General features: G+C 37.2%; 2 protein-coding genes across 2 annotated transcripts in view; both read right to left on the reverse strand.

Moving 5' to 3' along the window:
* Window positions 1-26,304, reverse strand: part of LOC309861951 (endogenous retrovirus group K member 25 Env polyprotein-like) — a gene marked incomplete at its 3' end in the record, with an annotated part of 106,892 nt that overhangs the window by 5,928 nt on the left and 74,660 nt on the right. The gene's annotated exons all lie outside the window — the stretch shown is intronic.
* Window positions 16,992-17,948, reverse strand: LOC309861883 (olfactory receptor 2T27-like; the record flags this gene model as incomplete). Its single annotated transcript, XM_082725195.1, has 1 exon — window positions 16,992-17,948. One exon carries the CDS (start codon window positions 17,946-17,948, stop codon window positions 16,992-16,994), a length of 957 nt encoding a protein of 318 aa, XP_082581321.1.

The following is a 26,304-nucleotide window of genomic DNA, read 5'->3' on the forward strand; positions in this document are numbered from 1 at the left end:
GTGTCCTGACAATTGTCCTGATTTTGGATTTTCCATTCTAGATATTGTCCTCCACTTAATACCGCCCTGGCCAAGTTGGCCCAATCCTCGGGAGCGAGGTAGAGTGCTCCCAGTGACTCCACAAGGGAGACCGTAAAGGCTGCCTGGGGCCCATAGCCGCTAACTGCCTCCTTCAGCTGCTTTACCAACTTAAAATCTAGTGGCTGGTGGTACCTCTGCTGATTCTGATCTTCTAACACTGGAAAAAAGCCTTTTCCCGGGCCAAGGACCTCTCTCCAATTTTCCGCGGTGCAGCCCGAACAATAGCACGTCTTGGTGCAGCTGGGCTTATAAGGCGGGGGCCACTTATGGGGTGGCGCCGTGGGGCTAGAATGCGGAAGCGGCATAACTTCCGTTTTTAATTTCGACTGCGCCACCACTGCGGCTTCCGCCCCTGCTCTCAGCTGCGCCATTACTTCTCCCTGCACTCTTAACTCTCCTAATGCTTTTTGCAATTCCGCCTCCTTATCCTCAAGTCGTTGCCTCATGGCTTCCAAGTCTGTCTGGAGACCAGGAGATTCCTCCTTCTTGTTGTTTGCCTCTATCTTTCCTAGCTCCTGCAACTCGCTTTCTGACATCCCTTCTGAGCTTTCGCTTTCGGAGTCAGAGTCTCGGGAGGAGCCCTTACGGGATTCTTCTTTCACTTGCTCAAAAACTTCCCCTCCCTGTAGTACTGCTCGCTGCAGGGGCTCTCAGGGGGATTGCAAACATACTTTCACCAGGGACCACACAGCGAGAGTCCCCGGGGATGTAGAGGGGCAGCGTTTTAAGTCCTCGCCCAGGTGTTCCCATTGTGGCACATTTAGGAGCCCTTCTTCTATAAACCAGGGGGCAATCTCTCCCACTTCTTTCAAGAAGGCCCGGGCTGTTTTTGCCTTTAAGGGGGTACCGTTCATCTTGAGAACGTCTTTTAGGGGATCTTCCATTCTACGTCTACTAAGCTCGTTCCCCATCCCGAGGAAACCTTTACTTGTATCGTTCCTGCAGATTGTCACAAGCCGCCTAACCTCCGATCGTCTCCAGGGAACTTCCCTGTCAATGGACAGTTATTGGTGCACTCCTTACCTTATCATTGCTCTATCTCAATCTCCGTTTTGCGATGCGGACAATTCCCGGGTTTCGGCACCATATGTCGCTCTCGCCAGCAAGAACGACCCACAAACGTGATGAGTGGCAAACTTCTTTATTAGGGTCCCCCCTTTCAAGCAAGCTCTGGCAATATATACATGTAAGCAGTCCAGCCCGACTATCCAATCACTGCCCCGTGCACGCGGTCTCCTCGTGGACCCTTATGTAACCACGTAGGGCTCTATTGTTTTCAAGCAGTAATCATGCGTTTCTCTCTTGGCTCCTGGTGCTGTTCATGTGTCAGCCACGAGCGCACCCATACCCTACCTAGCCAATCATTCTCACTTCCTCAACCTTCAGGCATTTCCGTCTACGTGACTCCTTGCATCTGCTGGATGGCTCTCCACAGTAAAGGATCTGTACTCGAGGAAATAAGAACACTCATGAAAGCAAATGAAGAAGACACGAAAAGATGGAAGACCATTCTATGCTCTTGGATCAGAAGAATAAACATTGTTAAAATGTCTATACTGCCTAGAGCAATCTATACTTTTAATGCCATTCCGATCAAAATTCCACCAGTATTCTTCAAAGAGCTGGAGCAAATAATCCAAAAATTTGTATGGAATTAAAAGAGACCCCGAATTGCTAAGGAAATGTTGAAAAACAAAAATAAAGCTGGGGGCATCATGTTACCTGATTTCAAGCTTTATTACAAAGCTGTGATCACCAAGATAGCATGGTACTGGCATAAAAACAGACCCATAGACCAGTGGAACAGAGTAGAGAGCCCAGATATGGACCCTCAACTCTATGGTCAGTAATCTTTGACAAAACAGGAAAAAATACACAGTGGAAAAAAGACAGTCTCTTCAATATATGGTGCTGGGAAAACTGGACAGCTATATGTAGAAGAATGAAACTCGACCATTCTCTTACACCGTACACAAAGATATACTCAAAATGGATAAAAAACCTGAACATGAGACAGTAATCCATCAGAATCCTAGAGGAGAACATATGCAGTAATCTCTTCGATATCAGCCACAGCAACTTCTTTCAAGATATGTCTTCCAAGGCAAAGGAAACAAAATTGAAAATAAACTTTTGGGACTTTATCAAAATCAAAAGCTTCTGCACAGCAAAGGAAATGGTCAAAAAAACAAAGAGGCAACACACGGAATGGGATAAGATATTTGCAAATGACAGTACAGAAAAAAGGTTGATATCCAGGATCTATAATGAACTCCTCAAACTCAACACACACGAAGAAGGCAAACATATCAAAAATGGGCAGAAGATATGAACAGACACTTCTCCAATGCAGACATACAAATGGCTATCAGACACATGAAAAAATGTTCATCATCATTAGCCCTCAGGGAGATTCAAATTAAAACCACATTGAGATATCACCTTACACCAGTTAGAATAGCCAAAATTAACAAAACAGGAAACAACATGTGTTGGAGAGAATGTGGAGAAAGGGGAACCCTCTTACACTGTTAGTGGGAATGCAAGTTGGTGCAGCCTCTTTGGAGAACAGTGTGGAGATTCCTCAAGAAATTAAAAATAGAGCTTCCCTATGACCGTGCAATTGCACTCCTGGGTATTTACCCTAATGATACATATGTCGTGAAAAGAAGGGCCATCTGTACCCCAATGTTTATAGAAACAATGGCTACAGTCCCCAAACTATGGAAAGAACCAAGATGCTGTTCAATGGATGAATGGATAAGGAAGATATGGTCCATATACACTATGGAGTTTTATGCCTCCATCAGAAAGTATGAATACCCAACTTTTGTAGCAACATGGGCGGGACTGGAAGAGATTATGCTGAATGAACTAAGTCAAGCAGAGAGAGTCAATTATCATATGGTTTCACTTATTTGTGGAGCATAACAATTATCATGGAGGACAACGGGTGTTAGAGAGGAGAAGGGAGTTGGGGTAAATTGGAAGGGGAGGTGCATCACGAGAGACTATGGACTCTGAAAAACAATCTGAGAGGTTTGAAGTGGCCGGGGGGTGGGAAGTTGGGGTACCAGGTAGTGGGTATTATAGAGGGCATGGATTGCATGGATCACTGGGTGTGGTGAAAAAAAATAATGAATACTGTTTCTCTGAAAATAAAAAAAATCCATTTAATAAAAGATAATGTTGAAAATATAACTACCCTCTGACCCAGTAGTAGCACTACTGGTTATTTACCCTAAAGATACAAACGTAGTGATCTGAAGGGGCACATGCACCTGAATATTTATAGCAACAATGTCTACAATAGCCAAACTATGGAAAGAACCTAGATGTCCATCAACAGATGAATGTATATAGAAGAAGTGGTATATATACACAATGGAATACTATGCAGCCATCAAAAGAAATGGAATCTTGCTATTTGTGACGATGTGGATGGAATTAGAGGGTATCATGCTTAGGGAAATAAGCCAATCGGAGAAAGACAACTATCATATGATCTCCCTGATATGAGGAAGTGGAGAAGCAACATGGGGTTTAAGGGGGTAGGAGAAGAGTAAATGAAACAAGATTGGATTGGGAGAGGGAAAAACCATAAATGACCCTTAATCTCACAAAACAAACTGAGGGTTGCTGGGGGGAGAGTGGTTGGAGAAAGAAGGGTGGGTTTATGGACATTGTGGAGGGTATGTGCTATGATGAGTGCTGTGTAGTGTGTAAACCTGGTGATTCACATACGTGTACCCTGGGGGATAAAATATATTATATGTTTATAAAAACAATTTTTTAAAAAATAATATACAATAGAAAGAGTGAATCCTGAAAACTATGGACTTTAGCTAATAACAATATATTATTACGAATTCATTGGTGTAATTTTTACCACACTAGTGCATAACATTAATAATAGGAAAAACTGGGGATGAGTCAAAAAATAACTTCCATAAAATCACCATTCTACTTCATGCTATATGAGTGTCCTTTAGATACCTTACATAAGTTGAATTTTTCTTTTTGTGATAGGTTTATTTCATTTCCCATGAAGTTCTCATGTTTCATCCATGTAGCATGTGATTTTATTTCCTTGTTAAGGCTGAATTATATATCATTTTATGTATATAACATATTTTCTTTATCCATTCATCTTTAGACAAACACTTGGATTGTTTCTACTTCCTGGGTATTCTGAATATTCTCTAATGAACATGAGTGTATGAATATCTCTTCCAAATCCTGATTTCCCTTTTTCTGGGTATATATGCAGAAGTGGGATTTTGGTATCATATGTCAGATTTTATATATATTTTTTAAAGATTTTATTTATTTATTTGACAGAGAACACAAGCAGGGGTAGCAGCAGGCAGACGGGGAAGCAGGATCCCTGCTCAGCAGAGATGCCAAGACAGGGCTCAATCCGAGCACCCTGAGATCATGACCTGAGCCAAAGGCAGAGGCTTAACCCACTGAGCCACCCAGGCGCCCCTTAAATATTTTTTAAACTGAAGTATAGTTGATATATAAAATTAGTTTTGGTTATGCAGTATACTCTCAATAATTACATATAAAATGCTCATGGCAATAAATATTATTGACTATATTAAGCCATATTATTGACTCTGCCATATTTTCCACCTCTGTAACTTATCTATTTTATAACTGGAAGTTTGTACCTTTTACTCACCTTCACCTATTTCACCCGTCCTCAAGCCCACTCCTTCTTAGCAGCCAGTAATTTGTTTTTGAGGATCCCCCATATTATTTTCTATAAGAGCTGGTGCCATTTTACCTTTCCTTCAAAAATATGAAAGGGATTCAATTGAAGTAAACTTGTGATTTATTTTTCAATTGTTTATTTTTCTTATAATCCATTCTGGCACTCTGTCTTTTTTTTTAATATTTTGTTTATTTATTTGACAGAGATATCACAAGTAGGCAGAGAGGCAGGCAGAGAGAGAGGAAGGGAAGCAGGCTCCCTGCTGAGTAGAGAGCCTGATGTGGGGCTTGATCCCAGGACCCTGAGACCATGACCTGAGCTGAAGGCAGAGGCTTAACCCACTGAGCCACCCAGGCACCCCCTGGCACTCTGTCTTTTGAATGAGTTTGGTCTCACTCATATTTAAAATAATGTAAGTACTTGCTCTTAACAACTTATAAATTGTTTCCTATCTATCTTTTTGTTCTTTTTTCCCCTTCTTGTTCACTTTGTGCTTTGATGGTTTTGGGTGCGTGTGTGTGTGTGTGTGTGTGTGTGTGTGTGTATGATTTTTCACTGTTTTTTTTGTTTTTTTTTAAATTTATCTACTGATTTTACCTATATTATTATTATTATTATTATTATTATTATTATTATTTTGCACGATTGGTTACCGTGGGTTTTGCCTGACTATTTTATAGTTCCAGCAATCTTTTTTTTTAAGCGGGTAACAACTTCACTTCAATCACATACAGATACTATATAATTTAATTGGCTGCACACTTTTTATAATTGATGTCAAATTTTACTTCTTTTATACTACATTTCCACTAGCACATTTATCTTATTATAATTATTCTTGTCTTCTAATTTATATACTAGTTTTAATAGTTATTCATGTACTGCTGTTATAGTATTTGAATATTCTTTGTATCCTATAAGCAATAGCATTTATACTTTCATATGCTTTCATATAGTTAGTATCTATTTGTTTCAACTTTTAAGAACTTCCTTTAGCACTACTTCTAAATCAAGTCTAGCAGTGAGCAATTTATTCAGTTTTTGTTTGTCTGGGAAAACCTATCTCTTCTTCATTCTTCAAGGACTCTTCTTGGTTAGCAATTTTTTCATGCAATAATTTGAATATATCACCCCATTCTTTCCACACCTGCACACTCTCTGCTGAGATATCCACTGATAATCTTGGGGGGGGGTCACCTAGTATGTGACAAACTTCTTTTATCTTTCTGATTTTAAAATTCTCTGTTTGACTTTTGATAATTTAGTTATAGTATGTCTACATATATATCTTATTGAGGGTATCCAAATTGGAGTTTACTGAATATGTCTGCATTGATTAATGATTTTCATCAAATTTGAAAAGAATTTGGTATTATTTTTTATGCCTCTTTCCCTCCCCTTTCCTGGGACATTTATTTTATCAGTACATTTGATAGCATCCTATAGGTTTCTGTTCATTTTTCTTTCTTTTTTGTTCATTCAATGGGCCAAATATTCAAATTTGCTCACTCCTCTTCTTAGTCAATAATAATTGCTCCCCTCTAGTATTTTTTAAATTATTCTACTTTAATCTTGAGAATTTTTATTTGAGTCTTTCTTTCTTTCTTTCTTTCTTTCTTTCTTTCTTTCTTTCTTTCTTTATTAATACTTACCTCCTTGATGATATTTTCTCTTTGGTCATATATCATCCTCATACTGTTATATAGCTTTTGATACACGATTCCTTTTAGTTCTCTGAACATATCGATGATAGCTTATTTAAATTATTTTTTGGTAATTCCAAAAGGAGGACTTCCTCAGTGATCATTCTGTAAACTTTTTCTTCCCTGTGACTGGTTTATGTCTCCTTATTTATTTTCATAATTAATACTTTTGGTTGGAAGCAAGAATTTTAAATAATACAGTGTGTTATAGTTGGACATCATAAGGTGTACCTAAGGTTTACCGTTGCTGTTGTTATTGCCATTTGTTTTTGGTGACTTTCTTTGATTAATTTTGTAAAGTCTGTTTCTTCATCATGTGCAGCCAATGACATCTCTACTCAGTGAGATCATTGGTCAGTTTAGGTACTATAGGGTTTCTTTTAAGTGTCTAGTAATCTCCCAGTCTTTGCCATGGGCCTCAGTTTTCATGTTGGGACATGTTTTTAGTATTCGATCAGGCAGTGTACAAATCCACATCAGCCTTCACTTCCTGCTTCTGTTGTGTCTCAGTATTAGCTTAGGGCCTTCTCATGTCATTCCTCAGCAAGAACGCAGCTCTGGGAATGCACATAGCCTAGTGAGTGCACATGATCTTCGTGATTTCGAGGAATATATTAGAGCTTTTCAAAATATACTATTGATGTCTTATTCCCCACGTTTTCTTTTTAGCTATTTTGAATAGCCAATCCCCTTCCCCCCAACTATTATATATTGTTTTAAAAAGCCATGATGGTCAACAATTGCCATTTGGTTTTTTCCCTCAAATTCCCTAGAGGGCAGGCAGAGTGCTTCATTGTCGGTACGGAATTGCAAAACTTGAGGGCTTCGGGACCAGGAGAGTGAGGACGTATCTGAGAACACAAGCTAGACTTCGATTCAGGGTGAGGGCACGGCAAGTACCCCCTGCAGATCTGAACCAATACCTCATATAATTGAGACCTGTTGGACAGCTCCAGGACATCCCATATGGAATGACTCCAGAGCACCGTTCGAGGATGGATGCAGCTCAGGTCATGAACTCAGGGTGTGGGGATCAAGCCTGACATCAGGCTTCTTTCTCAGTGGGGGGTCTGCTTCTCCCTCTCCCTCTGCCCCCAGCTCATGTATATGCTCCCTCTTTCTCTCTCTATCTCAAATAAATAAATGAAATCTTTAAAAATAAATGTTTATTTAATACTCTTTTCAGAACTATCAGCAACTTCCTGTTTTGTTTTGTCTTGTTTTATTTTTGTATAATAAATGTGGTATTGGCAACAGGGTAATTATATTATTACAGGAAAAACTATTCAGTTTTTCCCTCTGGAGATAGGTTTTCACTGTGGTTAGAAATTAAACATTAGCTAGACAAAAGGAGAAGCTCAGAACACTACTGTCCATTGGTCAGAAACATTTAGGCGTAGAATAAATAGTGTATCTCTTTCAAACCATGGATACAGACAGTGATATGTTGGTAAAGTAGCTCTCAAGAAAAAAAGAAAAAAATCCTAAAGTGAAACAAACAAAAGATCCATCTGGGAATGTTTGTCAGTCCTCATGGTTTAAATATTTTTACCATGGGACAATTTTAAACTACTAATGGTTTAACAACCAACTTTCAAAATTATTGAAATTTAACACTTGGGTCTCTTGATTCGGTGTGAACCAGCTCTAGAATACTGGTAGTGGAATATGGCATATGGCATGAACTTTAGGGAAAACAAGCCAGCCATAACCTTTAACTCAATGAGAATTTCACCAAGACCTGACAGCCAGAAGTCATTCAGACAACAGAGGAGTTAAGAGGGTACATTTAGTAAGATGTCAAATAAAAAAAAGTATGAGTTCTACAGCCTATTTATGATTGGTTCCTCTACTTTGAGAAGTTGGAGGTTACCTTGGAGATGGTGGTAGATAAAACTATAGCAGGGAAGGAGGTGAAATTTGCATAAAGGTGAATTAGCAGTGTTTTTCTGGTAGCAGAAACAGCTTGGATAGAAGAAGAGTGGAAGTGTGGAAACAAAGAAGTCCTTAGAGAATATTTCCAGAAAATGAAGTCTGCATTGACTAGTTTATTTCCGAGTCTTATGTCTTAACCTTATATGGTTTTACCTGAAAACTTGTGGAATGAAAATTAAAAAAAAAAAAAGAAAAAAGAAAGTCTATGTTTATGGGAAAGAAAACCACTGTGCGTTTTTGTAAATCTTTGAAAAAAAAATATTAATATAAACTTTTCACTTCTGACTCTATTAACAATACTCAAATATTGCTAATATTTTAATTCAAATATGTGGTAATTTTCAAATATTGAATTAAAACTTTGGATGTGTGGAAAATTCCATTTTTTTAACTGTTATTAAGTGGATGCTTGGTTCGGTTAACATAAGAATCTAGGACTGATCTAGGTGATCTGGATCACCCTAAGAACATGATAACATAGTTTTGATCTTGGTTAGAATGATCCAGAAATGACACAAGAATGTCTACTATGCTTAAATTCCAACTTGGGAATGGACTCAATTGACAGAGACTACAGAAGACTGGATATACCAATGTACACTTGGGTTCATACTTGGTGCATGACTCAGTCTGCTGAAGCATCAGTTATGACAGCAAATTGGTAACTCAGTCACTGTAACACAAATAGTTTTTATTTGCATCTGGTTGGTGGTGTCATACGGATTAATTCAGAGAAATTCCAGGGATACCTGCTCAGTTGGTTAAGTGTCTGACCCTTTATTTCAGCTCATGATCTCAGGGTTGTTAGATTGAGCCCTACATTGGGCTCTGCACTTGGAGTGGAGGCTGCTTAAGATTCCCTCTCTCCCTTTCTCTGTCCCTCTACCACTGTGTGCATTCTCTCTCTCTCTCTCTATCTATCTATCTATCTATCTATCTCTATCTCAATAAAATTTCTGAGAAGATTCAGTATCAGATCTTCTAAAGAAAGTAACTTAGTGTTGCATTAATTAGAGGAAACATATCTGGGTGGCTCTGGTTATACAATGATGGGAGGTAATAATGCAGTTAGAAAGATGCATACAAATGACTGGATATATTGTTCGCATAATGCCAAATATCCACGTTATTGAATCATTCATCTTGTAGTGTCATACATATGCAACATTATAAAGTTAGCTCTTAGCATTATATTGCTTAGTAAGTATGAAGATACGGTAGCACATAAAAGCTTTCTGGAGGTAAGGTATATCATTTCAGAACTGAGATTCTGGGGGAAAATAAATTGCTTGGATTATTTGTCTATTTTCTTAACTATTAATATGGGAATGGATTAATATTAGGCATGAAAAAATTATTTTCTGATCACTAAATGACTGATAATAAAATTAAAAAAAAATAGCTCCAAAATGTAAACATTTGGTTATTTTTCTTTGAGGGAAAAATAAAAAATACTCAATTATATTGTTTCATAAAATATATGAGAATATAAAGTTTTATTCAATGAACAAAGATTTAAAAGTATTCTGTTTGTAGGGCCCCTGGGTGGCTTATTCAATTAAGCATCTGCATTCAGCTAAGGTCATGATCTAGGCTCCTGGAATTGAACTCTGAATTGTGGTTTCTGCTTAGTGGGGAGTTTGATTCTCCCTCTATGTTCTCCCTCTTTTTTTTCCTGTCTCAAAAAAAAATCTTTATAAATAATAATAAAAAACAACAACAACAAAAAAGAAATATTCTGTTTGCAACACTTTAAAACAGAAAGGTGACATTCGGGTGTGGGAAAGGGAAAATGACAAAAAAATTTGGAGGAAAATAAAAGAGTTAACAACGAAGGCTAAAAATAGCAATAAATTCAGAAAGGTCATTAAGAAAGGTATATTGAGGGGGGAGACAAGATGGCGGGGAAGTAGGAGGAGGCGCCATTTCAACCTGCACCCTAAAGTGAGCTGACTACCTACCAAAGAAATCCGATCACACATGAAATCAGCCTGAGATCAGAATTATACACGTCTGGATCCCTACAAGGGCAGAAGACACCAGTGGGCAGGTAAAGTGGAGTGGGGACGTAAGACTGATATCAGAATATAAACAAAAGGGGGAGGGAGCCACCAGAGGTGACCAATTGGAAAGTATTACCCCAATACGAGTGTGCCCTGGGGACCATCATTAACTTGGAGTCTAGTTGAAAGCACTCAAAAATAGCAAAGGATCATGAGGGGAAATTGTGGGAATCAGGGTGGTTAGGGACAGGGGCTTAAGTCCCCAGACCCAGGACAGCCTCCCCTGGCACTGAGCCAGAGACAGTGTGGTGGAGAAACCAAGTCTTGGTCCTTGAGCCACCAACGCACCCAATAATGTTTGGGGTCTGGCTCCTGTGAGGGGCTGGGAGAGCCTCGCAAGATGGGAGAATGCCATGCTATGCTCTCACAGCCCAAAATTCACATGCCCCAGACCCTCCCCTGAGAGAGGTGTGCAAAGGCCCAGCTCGGCGCACCTAGACCCATGTCATGCTATCAGAGCCTGAGACATGCACACCTCACACCCTCCCCTGAGAGAGAGCACACAGTGCCTGCCTGGAGCTCTCAGACCCGGAAAGACCAGGCACTCCCAGCCGGGACAAGCAAGAAAATCTCAGGTGTGATCACTTCTTGGATTTCTCTGGTGGTCTGGAACTACCCAGACAGCCACCGCTGCCATGGTTTTGGGTACAATCAGGAGATCCTGATTCCCCAGGGACCACGACTCTGAACCTGCCATTCCAGCAGCTCTGCAGCACCCACAGGGGAGCAGACTGAGTCTTCTCTCTGATAGGGAGGTCGGGGTGCAATTTGCTTTCCTCTAAATCTCCAAAAAACAACAAAAGCTGTCAAGGCAAAACAAACAAACAAACAAACAAACAAAAAACAGAACAAACAAACATAAAATACTCCAAAGAACAAAAGCCAGAGAGAGAGAGGAGGAATCAGGCTTTATGCGGAGCAGACAGCCCAATGTGGGGCTCGATCCCAGGACACTGGGATTCTGACCTGAGTCGAAGGCAGAGGATTTAACCCACTGAGCCACACAGGTGCCCCTCATGGAACATTATTGACTGAAAATCCATATGGCAGGCCCCTCCACTACAAAACCAAACAGGAAGAAAAAAAAGATGACAAGAGAATAACCACCACTACTTCAGAGATACAGCCTTTATCATTAACTCATTCCCACTATTCTGGTTCATTTATTTATATAGATAATTATTTAACCTATTTACCATCACAGTGAGATATCCAGTACATCAAATTCCATAATAACCTTCTAACCTGAACTTTTTGATAAATACACCTGTGTTTTTCTTTTGCTTTTCTATTTATTTTTATTTTTTTTATTTTTGTTTAGTTAAGTCTACTTTATTCCTTTTTTATTTTATTTTCTAATGTTCAAATAGAGTTAAACTTCAAGGTAGTTCCCTTTCTCCAATCAATGCTACCCCTATAGGTACACCAATTTTTAATCCCCCTTTATCTTAGTAAAGTTGATTCTTTTAACAAATATATCAAGATATATCTAGAAAGAATAAAAATAACCTTCCTCACCCACACTGAGAATTTATAACCACTTCCCATCTTTTTCTTCCACCATGTTTCTGTGTATTTGTGTTTGTCCTGATAGTATATAAATCTTAAATCTTATACTTGGGGTTCTTTTTGACGAGGTTCTTCCTTTTTTTTTTGCATATATATATATATATATATATATATATATATATATATATATGTTTGTGTCATGTCATATACTTTTATCAGTCTTTGTTTGTCTGATTTTGTTTGTATACAGGCCCATTTGGGCTGAGCCTTCTATTTTATCTTTCTTTTTTTTATCTCTCTCTCTCTTCTTTTTCTTTTCTTTTTTCTCTCATTTGGGTGGGGAATACTTATTGCTCAGGAGCGTTCCAGGGTGCACCTTGAAAGCGCCACAGCCTATACATCTGGCTACATCTGTTCAGTCATCTCTCACCAAAATGACTAGGAGGCCACACAAATCCAAAAGAATAGAGAGAAAGCTCAAATTCATAAAATTATGCATGAAAAGGGCGAGATCACAACTCACACCAAGGAAGTAGAAACAATCATCAGAAGCTATTATCAACAGTTACATGCCAATAAGCTAAGACCTAGAGGAAATGGATGCACTCCCAGAAAATTATAAACTCCAAAAATTGAACCAGGAAGAAATTAACAACCTGAAGAGACCAATATCTAGTAACGAGATTGAAGCAGTGATCAAAAATCTCCCAAAAAGCAAGACCCCAGGACCTGATGGATTCCCTGGGAAATTCTACCAAGTGTACAAAGAAGAAATATCACCTCCTGAGGCTGTTTCAATAAATTGAAGCAGAAGGAAAACTTCCATAAACTCTTTTTATGAAGCCCACATTACCTTGATTCCCAAACCAGGCAAAGACCCTACCAAAAAGGAGAATTTCAGATCAATATCACTGATGAACATAGATGCTAAGATTATCAACAAGATCCTAGCAAACAGGATCCAACAGCACATTAAAAGGATTATCTACCATGAGCAGGTGCGATTCATCCCTGGGTTACAAGGATGGTTCAACATTCGCAAATTAATCAATGTGATAGAACAAATCACTAAGAGAAGAGAAGAGAGAAGAACCACATGGTCCTCTCAATGGATGCAGAAAAAGCATTTGACAAAACTCAGCATCCTTTCCTGATTAAAATGCTTCAAAGTATAGGGATAGAGGGAACATTCCTGAACTTTATAAAATCTCTCTATGAAAGACACACAGCAAATATCATCCTCAATGGGAAAAATCTTGCATCCTTCCCATTGAGATCAGGAACACGGCAAGGATGCCCACTCTCACCACTCTTGTTTAATATAGTATTAGAAGTCCTAGCAAGAGCAATCAGACAATAATGAGAAATAAAAGGTATCCAAATGGCAATAAAGATGTCAAACTCTCTCTCTTCACAGATGACATGAAGAAAACCCAAAAGGCTCCACCCCCAAACTACTAGAACTCATATAGCAATTCAGTAACGTGGCAGGATACAAAGTCAATGCACAGAAATCAGTGGCTTTCATATACACTACCAATGAAAATACAAAAAAGGAAATTAGAGAATCGATTCTATTTAATATAGCACCAAGAACCATAAGATACCTTTGAATAAACCTAGCCAAAGTGGTAAAGAATCTGTACTCGAGAATCTAAAGAACACTCATGAAAGAAATTGAAGAAGACACGAAAAGATGGAAGACCATTCCATGATCTTGGATCGGAAGAATAAACATCGTTAAAGTGTCTATACTGCCAAGAGCAATATATACTTTTAATGACATTCTGATCAAAATTCCACCAGTAATTTTCAAATAATCCTAACATTTGTATGAAATCAGAAGAGACCCTGAATCGCTAAGGAAATGTTGAAAAACATAAATAAAACTGGGGACATCACATTACCTGATTTCAAGCTATACTACAAATCTGTGATCGCCAAGACAGCATGGTACTGGAATGAAAACAGACACATAGACCAGTGGAACAGAGTAGAGAGCCCAGGAATAGACCATCAACTCTATGGTCAAATAATATTCAACAAAGCAGAAAAAATATATACAGTGGAAAAAAGATAGTCTCTTCAATAAATGGTGCTGGAAAAACTGGACAGGTATATGCAGAAGAATGAAACTCGACCATTCTCTTACACCGTACACAAAGATAAACTCAAAATGGATAAAAGACCTCAACATGAGACAGGAATAGATCAGAATCCTAGAAGAGAACATAGGCAGCAACCTCTTTGTAATCAGCCACAGCAACTTCTTTCAAGATATGTCTCCAAAGCAAAGGAAACAAAAGCGAAAATGAACTTTTTGGACTTCATCAAGGTCAAAGGCTTCTGCTCAGCAAAAGAAACAGTCAATAAAACAAAAAGGTAACCCACAGAATGGGAGAAGATATTTGCAAATGAAAGTACAGACAAAAGGTTGATATCCAGGATCTCTAAAGAACTCCTCAAACTGTAAGGAGTGCCTTACCCCCACTCTGTCACAAGTCTTTAGTTAGTCTTATATTTTGTATTTTGAAGTGTCTCACTTCACTTATTTTCAGAACTTTAGGGAATGTTGTTGTGCTAGATAACTATATTTTCTTTTTGGGCATTTCTAGGGAAATGTTTCCAAGTATATAGGAAAGAAGTGGTTTCTCCCACATGGTTTTGTTCTCCATGAGGAGAGATTTTGACAAGACAATGGACTCTTTATTGTTGCAGAGTTGCCTTGTCTTTTTCCTAACTGCTGAGTTCAGTTGATTACTTATTGCACTTATCAGAACTATGTTGACAAGTAGTGTGACAACTGCAACAAGCAGCAAATGAATGAGAACGTTGCCTGAAGATTTTTCTTTTTGCAGCCTTTTTCATTTAGTATCTTAAAAAAAAGAGATGAATTAAAGCCCCATTTTATCTCTGCATGGAAGAAGAGGGTACTTATGCAACTTTGTGTGAAGCCACCAGACCCTTAAAGCAAATAAGAACTATGTATCTTATTTCCTTTTTTAGCTCAAGTCCCATCCAAGTGGACTCCTACTGCTTCATCCCAGTTGTGGAAGTGACCTCTGACACAATGGTTGTTGGGATGGGACAAAATACTTTAGGTAGTTAATGAGATGTAATAGTTTTTTTTTTTCCCCAATAAAACATAAGGCTTTTCCCAAAATGTGGTCTCACTTCATTGGAACAAATTGAAAGCAAAATGGCTTTTGAGTACATTTTTAAACTTCTGGGTAGGACATTTACAAACCACTACCTCTATTGTTGTATTCAGTGTAACAGAATGCTTATATTGGAAAGAAAACTGAAGTGCAAGGGATTCTGCTTTATTGTTAGAAATATTAAAAATAATAGAATTGTTCAAACCGGACAGCTAATACTTGAATAAATGCTTATGGACTATTGCATATACTGGCTTAATCTCTACAAAAACATTTCTAATTTAGGGGTGACTGGCTCAGTAGGTAGAGCCTGTGACTCCTGATCTCAGGTTTATAAGCTCTCACCACACATTGGTAGAGATTACTTAAAAAAAAAAAAACTCAGAAATAAGCATTTCTGGTTTATACTTCTCGCTCAACCCACCCTGTTCTATGATTCAATTGGTATGTATATTTCTTTATTGCACAAGTAATTTATAGTAATCATTTATTTGAATATCCTAAAACTTTGTTACTTATCTATCCATTTTGTATATCAAAACTTTTATTTCATAAAATTCTCAACATTTCTCAGATTTAAAAATAAATAATCTTTATTTCCCCTCTAGAGATTTAGGAATGACTTATGGATACATCTAATTTTCAGTTTTTTCCCAGGTATGTTTCTTATCTTTACTTCACTTTCTGGATGTTAAATAACAGTGTCTAAATAACTTTACATTGTGCTACTTCAGTCACCAAACCAAGATAATTAAAATATTATGACTATATTGGTAAAATATTAAATACTTTAGGTTCAATAGCAGTGCATTTTTGTTTATATTGTCAGATGTTAAGACAAGACTACTTCCAAATTTACAGAATCAGCTACATTCACTCTTTTTTCCCTTCTGCTAAAATGTGAATATTTATTCCTTTAACATTAAATGGCAAAAAGTCACTAGAATGTTTAAAATATCAAATTAATTGCAGTAATATAAGGCTGAAAATAATTAGTTCCATCACCTAATATAATTATGAATTATTAAGAGTTGAAACTAAATAATAACAACAAAAATTATTGTCTTCATATAGATTATTTTTGATGATTGGGACAATTTCATAAAGTATTTGAAATTTTAAGTAGAATAAAGTATGTAAAATAGAATAATTTAATTGGCTTTTTGTTTAGGCCTATAATCTAGCCTCTTCTTTTAAAAGATTAAAAACCAAGAACTCAGTTTAATTCTTATCTTCATTTACAGATCTTTAGAATATGAAACATCCATGGACTTTATGTGGTGATTGGCCTATTTCAAGGACTGAAATGGATAGATTTTCCCTTTGTAGTTAAAAAAACTATAATTAATTTAGTTATTCTTCTTCTTTTTCTCCTTCTCCCCCTCCTCCTCCCCCTCCTCCTCCTCCTCCTCCCCTTCTTCTTCTTCTTCTTCTTCTTCTTCTTCTTCTTCTTCTTCTTCTTCTTCTTCTTCTTCATGAAACTTCATTATCATTATGATCACTACTTCCACCACCTTAAGTATGAGCACTTCAACTACATCATCAACATATATACTACCACTATCATCACTACTATCATGATCAATCATCACCAAACCTGGGTGCCTAACTCTTGAAGGTTCACAATATGAGAGCAAAGTCTAACACTTTCAAGGAAACATGAAGAAGATAAGCATGTTTCACCAGGTTTTTGTGTATATTGACAGAATCCATAAAGACAGTAGTCCCGTTGCAATTTTAAGCCTGTAAATACCAAAACTGAGACCTGAATATCTAAGTAGGACTTATTTTGACTGAAAGAGAGGTAGGTAGTAATTGGCATTCATCTTACATTTGTGGTGTAATTTGAGGTTAGGCAGCATCCCAACACGTTTTTCAGAGCTCCCACCACCTCCTTGTTCCTCAGACTATATATGAGGGGGTTCATCATGGGGGTGAGGATGGCACCAAGCATAAAGAGAACCTGGTCCAGCTTCGGACTGTGATAAGAAGTAGGCCTCATGTAGACCAGCATGGCTGGACCAAAGTATAGGCTCACCACAATCAAGTGGGAGGAACAGGTGGCCAGAGCTTTATTCCTGCCCTCCACAGAGTTCATGCGGAGGACAGCAAGGAAGATGAGAGCATAAGAGGACAGGATAAAGGACAAAGGAATGAGGAGCACCACAATACTCGTCATCACTACAGCCTTCTCATAAGCAGAGATGTCCTCACAGGCCAATTTTAGGATGGCCATGACCTCACAGAGGAAATGGGAAATCTCTCTAGAACCACATATGGGGAAATGCATAGCATATGCTGTGTGCATGAGTGATATAAGTGCACCTCCAGCCCAGGAAATAAAAGCCATCTGCAGACACACTTTCTGACTCATGATCAGGGTGTATCTCAAAGGGTTGCAAATGGCCACATAACGGTCAAAAGCCATGAGGGTGATGAGGATACACTCAGCAATTCCTAGAGTCAGGAAGAAAAAGATCTGAGTTCCACAGGCCACCTGTGATATACTTCTCTTCCCTGAGAAGAAGTCAGTTGCCATCTTTGGTACAGTGCTAGAGATTAATGTCAGATCCATAAGGGCCAGTTGGCTGAGGAGAAAGTACATGGGTGTGTGGAGGTGAGAATCCACCCAAATCAGGAATATAAGGATGGAATTTGTGGTTACAGCCACAGTGTAGATCAGAAGAATTGCAGAGACAAGGACGTTGATATGTTTTATACCAGGGAAGAGACCCAAGAGGATAAAGTCCATATTTGAAGACTCATTTCTTTTATCCATGTTTCTGTCTTGTTAGAAGTAATCAACCCTGGGAACAAGCCGGATTTAAAGAAATCACAAAAATATGTTAGATTCTGTTCTCTAAGCTCTTTCATTTCTTTAATTTCTTACCATTATCAGCAGCAGCAGGTTGTGATTTTTTTTTAATTTTCAGCATAACTGTGGTATTTCTGCAAATGACAACATTTTAGCCAATTTCATGGCTGAGTATGGTATCTCATGTCCCTACCTATCTTCTTTACTCACAGAACGAATTGGGACAGTTAATGTTTAGGTTGCATCTATTAATGTTATCTCAGAGATAATACAACTCCTCCCCTCCTTTTTATGCCATTACTAGGAGACTCTCTTCCCCTCTCCCCCCATAGGCTCTCTCACTGCCCTATGTGAACCTTGCTTAAGTATATGTTATATGTTCCATACTCACTCAACCATACATTTTCCCATTCCACTATGTCCTATACATGGTGCTAAGTCTTACCAAGATAAAGATGAATAAAATATAATTTCTGATGTTAACAACCTTTACCCATATAGCAAAACATGACCATGGACAGGTACATATGAAAAAGTAAGAAAGGTTTTATAATGGAAGAATATGCTCATCTGTGGAAAATAAGGAAAGAATATGCAATGGGGGGAAAAAGGACAGTCTTTTCAATAAGTGGTTCTGGGAAAACTGGACAACCACATGCAGAAGAATGAAACTCAATCATTCTCTTATACCATACACAAAGATAAACTCAAAATGGATGGAAAACCTCAAGGCAAGACAGGAATCCATCAAAATCCTAGAGAAGAACATGGACAGGAACCTCTTAGACATTGGCCACAGCAACTGCTTGCAAGACACATCTCTACAGGCAAGGGAAATAAAATAAAAAATGAACTTTTGGGACCTAATCAAGATAAAAAAATTTGCACAAAAAGGAAATAGTCAACAAAAGTAAGAATCAACCACGAAATCAGAAAAGATAGTTGCAAATGACATCTCAGATAAAGGGCTGGTATGCAAGATCTATGAAGAACTTCTCTAATTCAACACCCAAAACACAAATAATGCAGTCAAGAAATGGTCAGAAGACAGGAACAGATACGTCTCCAAAGAAGACATACAAATGTCTAACAGATACATGCAAAAAATGTTTATTGTCATTAGTCATCAGGAAAATTCAAAGCAAAACCACAATAAGATTCCACCTTACACCAGTTAGAATGGCAAAAATTAACAAGGTAGGAAACAACAAATGTGTTTCCTACATGTGGAGGATGTGGAGAAAGGGTAACCTTCCTACACTGTTGGTGGGAATTCAAGCTGGAACAACTCTGGAAAACAATATGAAGGTTCCCGAAGATGTTAAACATAGAACTATCTTGCCACTCAAAAATTGCACTACTAGGTATAAACCCCCAAGATACAGATGTCATAAAAAGAAGGGCCATATGCATCCTAATGTTTGTAACAGCAATGTCCTCAACAGTCAAACTGTGGAAGGAGCCAAAGTGGTCTTCAAAAGGTAGACAGATAAAGACGTGGTATATATACACGATGGAATATTACTTAGCCATCAGAAAGGAGGAATACATACCATTTGCATCAACATGTATGGAACTGGAGGGTATTATGCTAACTAAAGTAAGACAAGCAGAGAATGACAATTATATACAGTTTCACTCATAGGTGGAACATAAGCAATAGCATGGAGGACTATAGGGGAATGAAGGGAAAACTGAAGGGAAGAAATCAGAAAGGGATACAAATCATGAAAGACTCTAGACTCGGGGAAACAAATTGAGGGTTTCAGAGGGGAGGGGGTGTGAGGATGGGGTAGCCAGGTGATAGCTATTAAGGAGGACAGCTGTTTGATGAGCACTGGGTGTTATACACAATCGATGAATCATTGAACACTACATCAAAAACTAAAGCTAACTAACTGAACATAATTAAAACAAACGTTTATGGTAAAAGAAAAAGAAAAAGGAATTTATATTTCACAAAAAAAATAGTGGAAAATATAGAGAATACACTGTATGATGGAGATGGAAAATATTCCTCAATTTTAAAATCTAGAGGAGATGCAGGAAGAAAGTCAAACCTCATGTAGACTTTAAGAAACAATATCAAAAACTAACTCTCAAACTGAGGCATTAACTCTCTAGGCATTTAGAAAGGAAGAGTGTCTCAGAGATTGGCTAGCTCAGAAGAGTAATGTGGCTTGTCTAGGTTCATATTGTTACTAAACGTTGAAGAAAAATGGTTAAAAGTCACATCCCAGCATTTTTTCCAATTATAGTTCACCTTCCTATCTGTATTAAATATATTATTATTAGAATTATCATTCAATAAAGCCTTGTGTGGACATTTTATGACTTTTCTAAGTCCTTTTATTGAAAGGTTTACTTTCTGTTTAACTCTATTTTTTCAATGTTCCAAGATTTATTATTTATGCATCATCAGTGGTCCATGAAATACATGCCCTCCTTAATACCCACCGCCAGGCTCACACAACGACCCACTCCTCTCCCCTCCAAAACCCTCAGTTTGTCTCTCAGAGTTCACAGTCTCTCAGGGTTTATCCCCCCCCCGTCCTATTTCCCCCCAAACTCTTCTCCACTCCTTCTCCCAACATTCTCCATGTTACTCCTTATTTCCACAAGTAAGTGAAACCATATGATAATTGACTCTTTCTGCTTGCTTATTTCACTCAGCATAATCTCCTCCAGTCCCACCCATGTTGATACAAAAGTAGGGTATTCATCCTTTCTGATGGAGGCACCATACTCCATTGCATATATGGACCGTATCTCCTTTATCCATTTGTCTGTTGAAGGGCATCTTGACTCTTACCATTGTTTGGTGAACATTGGGGTACAGATGGCCCTTCTTTTCACTACATCTGTATCTTTGGGGAAAATACCCAGTAGTGCAATTGCAGGGTCATAGGGTAGCTCTATTTTTAATTTCTTAAGGAATCCCCACACGGTTTTCCAAAGTGGCTGCACCAACTTGCATTCCCACCAACAGTGAAAGAGTCATAAAATGTTCACACTGTAATTAAAAATTAATTGATATTTACAAGAAATAGACCAAATATTTAGAATATTAAATTTAAGAGTATGATCACATTTCAATGGGAATGTGTTATTTAATACAACATTCTATTAATACTGTTCACTTCTTAAATAAATAGATAAATAAATAAATAAAGCCTTGTGTTGTTCTATGATTTATTAGGATAATGTTAATTTCATTAATAGATAATCTTCAAAATCTCAGTGGCTAAATGGCTATAGTCAAAGAACTGTATTTCTTGTTTGAAATAAAAATTAGACTGCAGATAGACAGATGGCTCTCTTTTGAGTGACATAACAAATCCTCGAGCTCTTGACATTTTGTTTCTCATAATCTTCAACACTGACTTTATTAGTAGTAGTATTAGTATTAGTATTTGGTTTTCTCTGCTAAAATGACCAAGTTCTCTTGTTTTTTTTCTTTTCTTTATTTTTTTAGGTGCAGTTAGTCACTGTATAGTACATAATCTGTCATTCTAAGTTCATTCTCTTCATCTGCATCAAGCAGAAAACAGGAAGGATCTGGAAATGTTAGTGGGCCAAACCTGTAAGTGTTTCATTGACCTTATACTAATAAATTTGAGTCCGGTCACATAGCAGTAGATCACTGCAGGAGATGCTGGGAAGTATGTTTATCTCAGTGAAAAGGGGAAAAGAGGAAATAGATTTGGTAAATTATCCTGTAACATTTAAGTTACTTTGCATAAAGCCTATAAGTTGGTTCCCAGTGGGAATACTCTTCTGTGTGTTCTGTGTTCCTTTACCACTTTACTTGAACATATGGTGGTATTCAAAGTACCTGTTGAACATACCTTCTGCTCAGGATGGCAGTCCCTCATTCACCTTCCATTCTTGTCCCTTTCAAAATAGAAGTGATCTTTCTTTGGAAACCACATTAGTTATCTACTGCTGTGTAACAATTCTCTCAAGATAGAACAGGAAACATTACCTCACAGCTCTTCCCATCAGCAATCTGTTTGAAGCTTGACTGGGTCCTCTGCCCAAAGATTTCCAGCAAGGTTGTGATAAAAGTGCTAGCAATGCTACAGTTTCATCAATTCTCCACTGGGACAGGACATATTTCCAGTCCAGTCAGGTGTTGTCAGCAGAGTTCAGTTCAGTCCTCCTGGGTTGCTGGACTGAAGACTTCAATTTCTTGCTTGCTGCTGATTGGGAGTTGTTTTTGTTTTTGTTTTTACTTCTGTAATTTTCCATGGGGTATCTCATAGCAAGTGGCTATCTTCCTTCAAGAAAGAGGGGAGGAAGAAAAAAGAGGGAGAGAGGTGAAGAGTCAGAACAAGACAGAAGTCAGTCTTTCTGTAATCTAATATCAGAAGTAATAAGTGACAAGATTCAGCTCTTGCTTAAGGGTAGAACACACAAGGTCATGAATACTGGCAGCCAGGGATCATTGGGGCCATAAGTTAGCCTATGGCAAAAATTTTCCAAGTTCATTGTATTTTTGTCAAAACTTTGAATTTTAGATTTATGAGGTACTTTAGAAAAATCTACTTTATTCTTATCCCCAGTAATTTTTACCTCCTTCTTATTTCAGGGATGAAGAAATTACAGCTTAGAAAATTTAAATGGTTAGCCCCAGATCACTCAGGTATTTAACAATGAAGAAACAATACCCAGGTCCACTATTATTTTGATTTTCTTGACTAAATGCAGAAATTTACCATATAATTTACTAAGTAAATTATTTCTTGAGTTATTTCCAACTTGTTCACAATAATTATTTTGCTTATATAACCCTTTGGGAACAACTAAACATTCTCTAATTCATATAAAATTCACTCTCATGCATAAGGACTATGAAGGAATGTTTAGAAAACAATCTATTATAACCAGTTTAACCTTTTAAATTAATAGTATGTTATAGTTTATATGTGGATATTTATCATGTAGACAATACCTTAAATATTGATATACTTAAATTGTATACATTTATATATTTTATATGTGCATAAAACTTTAAGATATCTACACATTTAAATGATGTCCAAAGACAGTCCTTAAGTCTTGAATAAAGATTTCTAAATATATGTGTCATTATTTCCATTTTCTTCCCATGCTTTGATATATTTTTATAACTCATGTTTATAATTGTCAGGCAAATGAATAATTTCTTTTAGGCTCCAGTATGATATGACCAGCACAGTCAGACTAGGAGATTTGGTCATAGTGTGTGCACTTTATGTTTGATTCTGCTACTTGATTTAAAGCTGAATAAGTGGACTGTTCTGCAACTTTTTCTTTTCCAGGTCTTAACCCTTATATTGCCACATGTGTAGACTCAGACCTTCACTTCCCAAAGCTCTCAGCCCAGAACAAAGTAGTAAATAGGTTTACTACTCATAGAATAATGTGATAACCTTTAGGGTCTTTGTTGAGTGCATATTATGGTGAATCTTTTTTGAATGATGTTGTAACAGGGGACATTTATTATGGGATCCATCCCATTTCCAACATTGTCTTGTTGATAAAATACTTTTTTTTCTTCTGAAAGGACTTGGTGTTCTTTTGCTCTGATTTCCTATCCCTTATTAAAACACTTCCAGCAATGGATATGGTAAATGCATGCCCTGTGATCTAACAGGCTGCCCTCTATGAGGAGGTGCTTAGCTCCACAGAAAATAAAGCCAAGAGCTGAAGAGGTCACTGTTGACATGTGAAAAGCATAGTGTGGAAACACTCTTGGTAACTGTCCACACACATAGCAAAATCAGAATCTTTTTATCCTATCTTCACTTATCACTTGATTCTTCTTTATCCACACACTTATTAACTTAAAGTCTATACACCAAATAAAGCCACATGTTTAGTTTACAAAAAGTATCTCTATCTTCCTTTATTTCATTTAAAATTTTAATCTTCCACTGACACTTAGCCATCAAATCTGTTACATCTTTTTTCTGTACTTCCTTAAAGGGATAACTCCCAAATTCTTTTGCATTCAGACTCTCCCCTTTTATTGGAAAATCAAAACCTAATTTTCCTGATTATTTCCAGAAGGAGAGAAAAATATATTTGTACAGAAAATGTGTTAGTGGCATCCAAGGAGATGAACTTTGCTATTTCTGCATTATTGACCAACAATGATGGATGAAGCATTTTTTTCCCTTTACACAACATTGCAATCTACATAAAGAAGTTCACAATTCACAAATACTTCTTTGGGGGGTTATTTTTTTATAATTTATTATTCTATCTTTTATCACTTCTAGGAAAGCCCTTTATCACTTTCAAGTTAATACATCACTAAAGAAAGGAAGGCAAGGTTTGCTTCTTATCTCTGGTTTGAAGGAAATAATTTTATTAGACAACTGAACATAATACAAACACATCGTAAACAATCTGAAACTTTGGATTTGTTTGTGAAGGTTTTGTTGTTGTTATTCTTGTTGTTTTAGTCAAAGTAATAGGCTTCTGACATCACTGAAATGAAACTGTTTATGGCATATATTAAATACAATCAAGGTAAATACTATGTCATAAAACAAACCATTTTCCTTTTTTTTTCTCTTACCTTAGTTTTCTAGTTGAATCTATGAACACATTGACAACCTATGTATTTCTTTGATTTTGCCCATTTCCTTGAGCTAATCTGTTAAAGAGGACAGAACTGACTATACTTGTTGCCATCTATACAGGAAAATCCAGAAATTTTTAAGTGGGTTTTTATGCTTAAAAAGTTCTCCCTGGTTTTGTATTTTAACCAGCTTATGGAAGCACTTCTTTCTGTGCAATTTTCTGCAATGGAAAGAATTATCACCTGGCCTTCTATGTTTCCTTTTCCCAAAGGGCTCAGTGAGAAGATTCAAAGCCATCATTGGGTCCCTGTAGATCTTTGTCATCCTGACTCTCTGTTCTGGGCTCTGACCTAAATTAGTTGCATATAGAAACTATAATGGGTGTGTTATTGAGATTTACATGGTATTGTTTTAAGATCAAAACAGCAAATTTTATTTATATTGGAATTTAAAGTTGAAAAAAAAAGATTTCACTTATTTTCTGTCACATAATCCTCAAATTAAAATGTGAGAAGACTTTATGCAATCTTATCTCAATAATTAGACATTGAAAATGGTATTCTAAAATCACACAGTTATTAAGGTTCAGGGCTGTGACCCAAATCCTCTTCTCCAGATTCCAGAAGGCATTGTCTTCACCTTTCTAAGAAATCATGATGGATGTGTGCCATTTCCAAATAACCAATAGCAAAATGAAATGTCCTATGTGCCTTTCACCTACTTTCCTAAACTCCAAAGATATAGAGTAAGTGGGAAAATATTAGTTTCTTAAAAGATAGTTCATTTACAAAAAAGAACCACACAAAAAATAAAACAAACAAACAAAAAGTTGTTCATTTACATTACCAGATTCATGCTGGAGTGTGTGTGTGTGTGTGTGTGTGTGTGTGTGTGTGACTGAACATGCACGTGCATGCAAATATAAACACCATCAGAGTATATATAGTTGACTTTGTAAATAATATCAATTAGAAGCACATTCATATGGGTACTAGGTTAACACTAATGACCATAAAGTAAACTCAAGATATTAGTGATAACCTTGAATTCATCATGGTGAGTTAACAAGGAATTGTAATTTTTATTAGGTATAATTTTTTTTTTTTTTGCTGGCATGAGTGAAAATGCAACATATATAGATAGTCTAAGGAATGTGTATTCTTCTACTTGGAGGAGATGCTTTAGTTCCAATTCTTAACAACCATATCACACAGGTTTGTCTTGAGTTTGGACTGAGTAGATCTATCACTTTCAGCTACTCTTGGATATACCCCATTCTATTTGTTGTTCATAAACTAACACCAGTAATAATAGCTAACATTCATGGAGTGTTTTCTTTTTTTAATCTTTATTTATTTTTTTATTTTTTTATAAACATACAATGTATTTATATCCCCGGGGGTCTGTGAATCGTCAGGTTTACACACTTCACAGCACTCACCATAGCACATACCTTCCCCAGTGTCCATAACCCCACCCCCCTCTCCAGACCCCCTTCCCCCCAGCAATCATCAGTTTGTTTTGTGATATTGAGTCACTTATGATGTGTCTCCCTCCTGATCCCATCTTGTTTCATTTATTCTTCTCCTACCCCCTAATCCCCCACATTGCAACTCCACTTCCTCATATCAGGGAGATCATATGATAGTTGTCTTTCTCTGATTGACTTATTTCACTAAGCATAATACCCTCTAGTTCCATCCATGTTGTCACAAATGGCAAGATTTCATTTCTTTTGGTGGCTATAT

The sequence above is a fragment of the Mustela nivalis genome (assembly GCF_964662115.1).
Source record: "Mustela nivalis genome assembly, chromosome: 3".
In the NCBI taxonomy this organism is placed as follows: Eukaryota; Metazoa; Chordata; class Mammalia; order Carnivora; family Mustelidae; genus Mustela; species Mustela nivalis.